This window comes from Ixodes scapularis, unplaced genomic scaffold (assembly GCF_016920785.2).
Source record: "Ixodes scapularis isolate PalLabHiFi unplaced genomic scaffold, ASM1692078v2 PGA_scaffold0__279_contigs__length_252992795, whole genome shotgun sequence".
In the NCBI taxonomy this organism is placed as follows: Eukaryota; Metazoa; Arthropoda; class Arachnida; order Ixodida; family Ixodidae; genus Ixodes; species Ixodes scapularis.
The window spans coordinates 234,885,452-234,896,108 of NW_024609835.1; the positions used below are offsets into that span (position 1 = coordinate 234,885,452).

At 46.2% G+C, this 10,657-nt stretch overlaps 1 protein-coding gene across 1 annotated transcript; it reads left to right on the forward strand.

Annotated features, from left to right (window-relative positions):
* LOC115321514 lies at positions 1–4,147 on the forward strand. The gene is made up of 3 exons (XM_040216298.1): positions 1–240; positions 2,675–2,763; positions 4,025–4,147. The coding sequence occupies exons 1-3, from the start codon at positions 54–56 to the stop codon at positions 4,145–4,147; spliced, it is 399 nt and encodes a 132-aa protein (XP_040072232.1). The 5' UTR covers positions 1–53.
* Positions 4,148–10,657: the final 6,510 nt, after the last annotated feature.

A 10,657-nucleotide genomic window follows, 5' to 3' on the forward strand; every position in this document is an offset into this window, starting at 1 on the left:
TTAACATTGTGTGTTTACCGTTCTCTGTCAGCTGTAACTTAACGCAACGCAATATGACTGAACGCATCGACGCCGAGTTTGTGCTCGTCTATTTCGAAGAGGAGAACAAGTACGATGTTGTCGGCGACGTCTACATAGAAGAGCTGTGCGATTCGGCAGCGCCCTTAGCCGTAGGAGCCATAGTCCACGTGCTGTGGCAGGACAGGGGCGCCTTCCCTGCTGTAGTAATGGGCCTTTCCGGTAAGAACCCAACTTCATAGTTCTTAAATGTAAAACGTTTATTGAGCAAATGGTGCAACTGGCAGTTGCGTTAAGGTAGGGTCACTGTGCAGTTACGGGGGGTTTTCGTAGATCGTTTTTACCTTCCCGCAGCGTCCTCCCCGACCCGCTACGATAACCGGAACTAGTCTACAGCCAAGGCCATCGGCTCGCATGAGCAGTAGCGGATTCTTCGTTGTGGAGGGCTTAGCGGAGGGGGAAACACGGTCTACGAAAACTCCATACTAGTGAGTTTTAGTATTGCGTATACGAGCAAACGCAAGCGCTGTGCGTTAGCATTGCGTTCCCCACGCTGCGCATGCGCGAAATCGCCATGCGGTTTCGCGGTTTAGGGCGCAGTTTAGGCTCCGCGCTCGCGCAAGTGTGGAACACGCAACGCAAACGCACAGCGCTTGCGTTTGCTCGTATATGCAACACTAAAACCCACTATTATCATATCTGAGGGGAGAAAGGGCGGGCGGTGTTTTAAACGCGGGGCGTACATACAGTTTTAGCAGATCGCTTTTACGCTCAAATAATGATACTCAATACTATGCCAACCACCTTTTTGCATGTATTGTATTGTTATGTGAGTTGAGGGAAAAAAGAAATATCTTGGTATGTTTTTACTTGGCGTCACTGTCACGTTCTCTCGATAAGGATTACAAGAAGGAAGTGTCTAGAGTTCCGTTCAGACGGAACGGTAGTCGCCACTGAAGTTCGTTCCATTCTGAACGAACTTTAGTAAACCGTGTAAAGTTACGACCAGGCAGAACTATAAACTTATATAAACTGAGAGACGGGGGCACCGTCGCAGCAAAGCGGCGTGTACGGGTAGGCAAGGGGCATTAACATTTTTGAAATGAGCCGTCGCATACTTTTGTCGCGAAGTGGTGTGGATGGGTGTTTAGGTTAGCACGTGCCCTAGTGATACATGCGTGTTTAATCGACACTCATTAAGCCCTAGAAAGATCACTTCGGAGTCGGGACATTAGCAGTTTAGATGGAACTCTAGTGGCGACTATCGTTCCATCTGGACGGAAGGCTAGCCACAACCTTACAAGAAGAGTAAATCTATACGCACTGCACCGTGCACCTTGACCAGAAATGGCTATACACACTACGCAAAGAGCTCTCTCCCTTTGGGTCACACTTTTTGGACGGCGCATGTATCACTGGGGAGCGTGTTAAGCCAGCCCTCCGCTGCGGCGACAGTGTGCGGCTGCTCAGTACAAAACTATTAACCCACATGTCCCCCCCGTACACGCCACTTTGCGGCGTCCAGCCGGCAACCCAGGCCCTGCTGTCCCCGATTGCACCTTCGTTCAGCGAAGGTGCAATCGGCGAAGTTCAGCGAAGTTTGGTAGACAACATTAGTTGTTTTTTTTTCCCCAGTGTTAATTGTAAAAAAGAAATGCCATAAATATCGTCAAATGCTCAACAAAAACAGATGTTCTTAAAAAAAAAAAGAAAAAAAAGAGGAGCTTGTATTAGGTATTGAACTCGATCGAACCGGAGACTGCTGCCTAGGAAGCAGACTCCTTACCACTAAGCTACGCCACCTCCTCGGAAGCTGGTTGTAACCATTCGTTTTACATGAGTTTCACGTAGTGCGTTAGCCAATTCCGGTCAAGGTGCACGACATAGTGCATATGGCTTTACTCTTACAACAATCCTCTCGACCTTTGCGCCGGAGACTAGTGTGAGTTAGAGCACTATATAGCTCTTACGGAGCAGAGTAGCGCAATCCTTTGATCCGCGTGTTTCGCCGTTTCATGGCCGACAGAGCAGCTCGGCGCGAGTCACGTGGTTCTCAGGGTTCCAGGAGGCGGCCCGCCCTATGGGAGAATACATGGAGATCTACTCAACACGGGTTATTAAAAAATAAACGCCAAGTTCACACTTTTCGAAACTAGTCTGTCGTGAAGTTGGTAAAGCATTAAACATTTTATCAAATTTTTAATAATATTGGATGCGTTTGAAAATTTTGCGAAGGCAATTTTCAAAGCAATGGCGTTTGAAGCGGACAATTGTTTTACGCAGCGGAGATGGACTTTATGGATTGGCCGGAGCGGGTCACATGAACGGTGTGACGCCGCCGCTTCGTCTGCTGCATGATGCTGCTCAGGCAATTTTTTAAAAATAATATTAAGTTATTTCATGGCACACAACTTAGCGCAAATTATTGTAAACTATTCCCTTATGTCAAAAACTATTGTCGTTCCATAGATCCCTAAAATATTCAGGAAGCAGCGATTTTCTCACGTTCCCCATGCATTTCTGACCAAAGTGGGAACCTCCGGGCGTTCTAGATTGCGGTACTCTGCTCCGAAGGAGCTATATAGTAATCTAGTGTAAGTTTCCCTGAAAATATGTCATGGTTGTGAAGCAGAGAACTTTCTTTTTTTAATTTCAGCTGACAAGGACAAGCTCCTGAGGAAAATGGAGAGATTAATAAAAAGAAAAAACAAGGCTCTTGTCGGTGCAGCTCATGGAAAGACGGGCGTAAGCTATATAATTAGTTTCATTATCTGATATATTCCCTGGAGGACATATTTGAGCTTACTTTTCAGTCCGTGCTAGCAGGCTTCTACTGATCTTCTGCGAATAACAAGAACCTCAGTGGTGTGGAATGCACGTTTTTGAAGTGTTGTGGAAGCTTGATGCATATGCCCGCAAAGTGGCTGTGCTATCGGTCGCAAAAGTTCACTGGCTGCGGAAAGAAACTAAAAAATTTATTTGTGGCACTGCCTTGCAATTACTTATGGGTGTAAGCGGTTCTTCATCCCTCAAAGAATCATCTACACTCAAGCAACATGCCCAGATTTTAAGGCACTGCATTAAATAAATTTTTTAGCATCTTCCCGTGGTCCATAAACTTTTGCATCTGTACATTCGTGTAAGATATGAAAAAGGCCAAGCGACCGCACAGCCTAAAGGATCCCAGTGCTATCTAATAGAAGAGGGCTGATCTATGGCGAGGCTATTGAGTGTACAAGCAGCATTCGACAGGCTATTGATTTTTGTCGCCACTACCACATGTCTGCCAGCTATTGCAGGGTCGACGCTGTTCATTGCTTATTTTAAATAAAGCTTGCAGCTTTCCACTACAAACTGTAAGCGCGAGTACTCCTCTAGTTGTGCGTTGAGATAAGCTAGGCCAATCATAAACAACAAGCAGTTTTACTTGTGCATTGTGAAATGCTCTATTCTGTTTGTCCTATAAACTATTTAAAAATTTTAAATGTTTTCAAGTGATTTCTGCTTTGTTTGCGAACAAGCTAAGCGTCAGTGCCAAAGCCAGCATTGAGTGGGGAACAATTTCATGACCTTAGCGGGCAGTGGCGAAAGAAAACTGAGTAGCCAGTGCTCTTGTCGGGAAGTTTTAGTTTAGGGCTGTTGTCACCGTTGCATTGCTGTACTCCATTTACCCCTAAACTGAGAGGGCCGTGGAAGCTATCTGCTGGGTAGACCAGTCAACTCTTTGTACTCTGTCACATGATCATGCTCTTTGCTCATGCTGATATGAAGAGAGGGGAATCAGGTGATAAAAGGCAGGCATGTGACCGGTCCACCAATCACGGTCTGCACCACCTTGTCAGCTTAATGGTGAGCAGAGTACAGTGAAAGCGCGTGCAGTACCTTTTGAAACATGGCTCAAGTGTTCACGTGTGAACACATTTTAAGAATGCTTCTGTGAGATATTACGCTGAATATACCAAAGATGCTAAACACGCATATTTTTATTTTGACTTTTCTGTTTTAGAACACATCTGCATTGCAGAAGAAAAGAGATGAGGAACTGCTTTCGGAAATCGGCGACGAGGCTGAGCTTCGGAAAGAAAATCTCCGTCTAAACCAAGTTATCGACCACCTCAAGGAAAATTGAGGGAAAAGGAGGAGTCCTTCGACAAGCTTCTAGGTAACTTTCTCTCAGAATTTCTCAGAGTATATGAGCATTTTGCTGGCTTGGCTTTGGCTGGGTCTGATTTGCTGAGGTTAGAACATAGTGCAAGAAATACATTGAAAGGAAAAATTCAAAAATAGGTGTAGTAGAGGACCGCTTGGATGTCATTATAGATGTGTTAAATTCCTCTTAGTCACGGGACCCTTGAAACCCCCGGTTCAGGAAGGCTGCGATGTTTGAAAGGCCAGTAACATAGCTTGCCTCCACATTTGCTAGATTCCCAGCGGCACTACAGCACAGCCAGCGAAACTCTGACTTTGCCATTGTTTCCTTGTTTCCCTCCCGTGTTTTGAGCTGTTGGAATCTTTTATCGATGATTCCGACTTTGCCGAAGGTGATCTTTGCAGGAGATCTTTTTGAGCCTGTTAGAACTCAAAGCCTTCGCATTTCACACTGCCCAGGTGTCACTCTTGACGTACACGTGCATGCCTTCCCTCTCGTAAGAACCTGCAGGAGCCAGGGACTACTTCTTTTGTGCTGTCTCGCATCTTGCCGCACAACATTTTGTGTGGGTGCCACTCATGAGAGTGAGCATGGCTACATTAGTTTCAATTGGCCTGACCAGAAGTATCAGGCCAGTTGCATTATTGTATCGTAATTTAGCTTTCTGGTTGGTGGATGTCTGCCGCAGTCATGGCACTAGCCATATTCAAGCCTAGGTAAGAAAGAAAAAAAAAAAAAGGAGGGAAATAAGTGTATGCATTTGGGCTAGTTGGTGGGTATGCACTTCGGCTAGTTTCATTCCGAGGGTTTTACCCGCGGAATGAAATAAGGACAGGGAGCTATGTACCTGTGCTCTACTGAATGGCATGAACAACCTTCGATCAGACCATTTCCAAAATTTGAAGCTCCTTCTTGTGAAAAGGTGCCACGCTGTGTTTTGCGGGAGCCAGTTGGCCATTGAGTTTTGTGTCGATTAAACAACCTTGGCTGATGACATCACGTCGTGACTGGTAACACTGCTTGTGTTCTCGATCAGGTGTCTTCCCACAAATGTTCACTATTCTAAGCATTGCCGAGCGATACGAGAAGACGGGGGCACCTTTTTGCTGGTTCCCGATGTGCCAGATGTTGTGCATGCGCAGGCATTGTAAGATGATGGTTTACTAGCTTGCCTCACAATGGGTTTACTACGGTTGATCGAATGCCATTTCATTGAAGCACGTTTTAGAGAAAAGGCACGTTTTATCGAAGCACGGTTTAGAGAAAGCAGAGCCTCAGTTCAGACACGCTGTTTATCGAAATGGGAACGCTTTTTAACAAAAAAGGCTTTTCTACTTCTCGCGTGTATCTCTGGTGCGCGTGTTAACCCATGCCCCCCCCCCCCCCGCTGCGCTCCCGCCGTTTTGCGGCAGCAGTCTGCGACACAGCTCATAACAAATATGTTAACTTGCCTGATTTACCTGCACACGCCGCTTTGCGGCGGCCGAATTCGCTAAAAGGAGGCTCATTGCCATTTTCTCTAAACTGGGTTCTCTATAAAGGCATTTGATAAACCGGGGTCGGTAAGACGGCATTCGCTAAAACGAGCTTCTTTAAACTGCATGCCTTAAAATTGCCTTAGCTCAATTTTAACAAACCGTGTCTAGTACTGGTTCACCATCATTGAAGATTAGATACTTTGATCTCAGAAAGTGTTCTGTTTGCCAGAAGTTTGCTTCTTGTGACTCCATGTCACACAAAAAAAAAAAAAAAAGCTGTGCATTCACTGTGCACTGTATATTGTAGCCGTTCATTGCGGCTGCAAGAACCTTTTTATGCTGACCACAAGTTTCTGCTTTTTATCAGAACTCGACAGCTGCCTGAAATCTGCACGAAAACTACAGCGTCATTTAAAAATTCCACGATGCACGTGGGGGGGCCGTCTTGTGGTGGAGGAAGCCCCTGTGACTGGGCTGCCAGCTCTTTCCAATGGACAAAGGCCCACTGGAGGGGAGCTTTTGCCTACCCTGAATGTGCAGGCGCCTCCTTCAAGGGACCCTGGCAATGAAGGGGCCATGAGCACACAGCTCAAGCACCAATGGAGTGACACTGATGTGAGTAATAAGAGAATCAGATATGCCTTTCTTAACATGGAATATGTTATATCAAATTTTAGCCTTTCGTTACAAAATCCTCTAAATTCCTCGCAAAATTTAAGGGAGCTGTGTCGCAATTTCCAGATTGGTCAATCTGGAAAAATCGAATGCAAACACAGGGGTGGAACGGCTGCACTATTTGGGCCATTTTGCGCCAGATGCATTTGTTTGCGCCATACTTCACCATTTCGCGGAAACTGAACCACAGCCAATAAATACCCGGTGCCATTATGCACGAAATCGCACAATGTGCGCCCAAACAAAATTGTATTTTGTCTTGGTTTCGGTTTCTATCCACTCGATTGGCAACAATGAGCGCGTTTAGCTTGGTCGGCCTTGCAATCCTTTGTTCTGTTTATTCTCCCTGTGTATCCCGACTCGGAAGCGCGCGAAAAAAACTCGGGGATCGGATTCGAAGCGCTACACCTGCGACAGGATTGTTATTCTTCAACCATCAGCGATTAAGCTTGTCGGCCAAGGTGAGGTCGAGTCGTTAAGCGTCGGATTGCCTGAGGCTCTGCAGCCCAGGATCCGGACGTCAGCCAGTTGAAAACAAATAAGAAAAATATTATTTTTAGTACTTCATCGTTAGAAGTGGGAATTGCATTCCCGCAAGATAAATCGTGATTTGATAGAACTGAAACGCGGTCCGATCCGAAACCTTGCCGGCTAGCAGCTGTCACACGAGTGGTAGATCTGCTCTGCATACTTTAATCTTGCTCCTGCTTATCGCTTTGAATACGATAACTCCGTTAATCGTAGTCTGCTGCTTCGATATTGAGTTGCACAATAGGATAAACTCAAAATTTGTTGCCCTGTTCATCCACGCAACTGCACGTCCGTTGCTTACACACATCAAGAGGTTCGCACATATAATTACTATGTCGAGCATGTGTGGGTTGTGTGATAAGTAGTGTTGATTTACATTTTGAGCAGCTGGAAGCCACTCAGAAAATATCAAGGACACTATCTTCAGAAACATATGATACTTGCTTTTTGGTTAGCATTAAGGCTCACAAAGTTTCAAGTTTTCACATGTTACACTGTTATCCCATCTACCTATGTTCCTAACCACTCATGTTCATCTGTGCTCCTAAGCACAATTGAAATTGCTCCTGTGCTTGTCTAACACACAAGCTCAAGTGCAATAAAAACTGATCTGAGCTGCTCCTAGCCTGCTCCAGAACATAGTTTTAGCTGCTCCCAACCTGCTCCAAAACAGCGGTTTCAGCTGCTCCCGTGGCTGCTCCCAAATAACATTTCATGAGTTCCACCCCTGTAACAGCAAAAGCGCTGCGTGACACAGGCCATGGCTGGTACTTGTAGCAAGCGTCCGATGGTGCCACATGGGGAAACAAAAAAAGAAACTATGACTATCATTGTTTGTCAACATGCCCTGTTTGTTTGTTTATCTTTACCACTGTGTTAGCGCAAAATTTTCTAGCGGCGGCTAATGGAGTAACTCGAGCCGGCCTGAGTTCCTCCGGCAGGTGTCATGTGATTACACTGCACCTGCAGCCAACCCAGCCGACATTGCTTGCAGCCCTTGCAGCGGCTACCGAAGTAACTCGAGCCAACCCGCATTACTCCGGCAGGTCATGTCACGCCGGACGCAGTCGCGCGTGTACGTTTTGAAGCGCCTGCCTACGAAACGCCCATTCCAAAGTCAGGTAGAGCAAGTTGTGGTACACAGCCTTAGGATCCCGTGTGACTCCCAAGTTTTGCGGGCAGCGAAAATGAAGAAAGTCGATAGAACCTACAGATCTAGAATCAGCTACGCTGACAGCGTCTCCGAGTCAAAGTGTTTAGAATCACGGTCTTGCAATCATGATGCTGTCTTTTACCTTCAAAATTGTCGACAGGGAGCTTTGTAAGATGCCATACCTCTTAGCAACTGTCATTTTCTTCTGCTCGTTCCTCACTTTGGTGATTATTTTGACTTTGATGTCAAGCAACAAAACTTTCATTTTATGCGGTGCGTCATTCATTGTTAAAAAAAAGCAGAGATCGAGTCAAGAAAAGATCTTTGTTGTCGCAAACATAGTAGACAACATAGACAACTAATTGTACATCATCTGCAAAGTCGCGGAGTTGCTTTGTTCTTAATGTAATATGGCGGGTAATTTTTCTTTATGCAAGCTGTCGTCATCATCACCAGTATTGTTTTTTTTTCAATTTTTAAACCAATAAAGGCTTTACGTTTTTATGTTCAGTTTTGGGCAATCAAACTTCTGTCAAATTCTTCTTTTCTCGCGGAGGCTGCCAAAATGTCCATAGGCGACGCGTGAATTCTTCGTTAAATCGAATTCGTGGTGCAAATCTACTTCTCTAAATCGAGAGAAAAAATACATGGTGTTACGTTCCAAGCCCCGGCGAGGCCGTGCTCCATCTAGGGCTCACTTATGGGGATGGTTTGCAACACCATAGCTTGGCAGAGGCCCTCTCGAAGACCCGGAAACAAGGCTTCCAAACATCAGCTGAAGTAACCAACATCAATGGGTCTTCATTTTCCTCTTTCTCCAACATCAGGAGAAGCTGCTGCTGCGGTGACATGCACCTCCGGCCCAATGAGAGTGGCTGTTGGACATTATCTTCATCGAAGCCAGGTGATGTGACGGTGACGGAACACCTTCACATCACCGCGGCTATAAAAGGGGGACCCGCGGACATGCGCGACCGAGACGGAATGGGACCTACTATCGAATGCAACCATCGTCTGATGTCCCATTAAAACATAGTCATCCATATAGGAGGTATTTACGGGACCCCATATTTGTGGGTGCAGTTTAGAGTGCATGCTCGGAACGAGCTCACATTAATAGCCTGCTAAGACCGGCAACCTTGATGGTGTTAAATACACGCTCCAAAAGGACTACGGAAGCCCGCCGTCAACACGTGCTCAGTAGCAGCGCACACGGATATGGCCGCCAGTGAATACTCCCTATAGCGCAAACCCAGTCTCCGACCTGTCCATCCCCCAGCCCTCTACAACTGGTGGCACCGCTGCAACCAGATGAGGTCCAACAACCACTCTCATTGGCCCGGAGGTTTATGCCGCCGCAGCAGCAGCTTCTCTTGATGTTGGAGACAAAAGAAGATGAAGACATGTTGATGTAGGGTGCCTACATGTTTGTCTGTTTCAGGGTGAAGACATCCATTGTTGCCTTGAATATGCCAGCGCGTGACCTTCTCGCGCATTTTGTGCGTGACTTGGGCGTTAAAATGGCGTGTATGCATTAGCCAAAGCTACGCGCTCGAGCTGACTGACACCGGATTGCGCGTACTTCAAAATGCATAAAAAAAACGATTGGGCGGAAAAATGGCTGAGATGTCACCACTCAAGCAAAAGCGCACGTGTGTATGAAGGCACTCTATGTTGATGTTGGTTACTTCAGCTCATGTTCGAAAGCCTTGGTTCCGGGTCTTCGAGAGAGTCTTTACCGAGCGATATGGTGTTGCAGACCATCCCTGTAAGTGCGCCCTAGATGGAGCATGGCTTCACGGGGTTTGCAACGTAACAATGGTCTTCAATAGAAAGGACGATAAGAAAATGAAAAATTTCATTTTGCAAATTTTGTTAAATTGGGGTTCGTTAGATAGAGGTTCAACTGCACCAAGTTTAGCCAAGTCACACTTAGCTTCCCCATCCCCAGACTTGCATTATTGGATGACGGGATTCCTAGGGATGAGTTTGCCCATCGGATTTTGTAGTGCTGGGAAATTGACGCATAATGCTCTCTGGATTTTACTTTATCTTAAAAGATTTATCAGAGCTGTTGAGACATTTGACTGAATTCCAAAATTTTTCACACTAATTGCCTTTAATTATATGCTGCAGGTCATCGAACTTGTGCCTGGTTCAGGCATTTTTGTGCCAAAGGACACAACCTCAAGGCTCCAGCAGTCGAAAAGTGCGACAGCCACCACCCGCACCCTTCTTTTGGACGTCTTCACTCTTCAAGCTCTCCTAACCTGCTCGTTGAAAGGCCGCCAGGCAAAGGGTTCTGGGAAGCCCGCCGAGCAACGACCCCCTCTCCTTTGGGCTGGCGTGAGCTGCATCTTAGGTAATTATATCCCACCTACGGGCTTCAGATGCGTGTTTTACTTTCAGGAGATTTAAAAAAAAAATAAGCTAAATTGTGCTGGCAGCAGTAGGCTTCTGGCTTGTGAACTTAAAGGGGCCCTCCGGAGCATTCTGCGATGGTCTATTTATGGCGGTAACTCGATCTACAGGCCCTAAGAATCCTAAAAACCATAAAATTACGGTCATGCGCGGCGGATTTCCCTGTTAAAATTGCTATCAAAGTCCCCAGCACGCCCCTCTTTCTGAGATGACCCCGGAAAACGGGAGGGG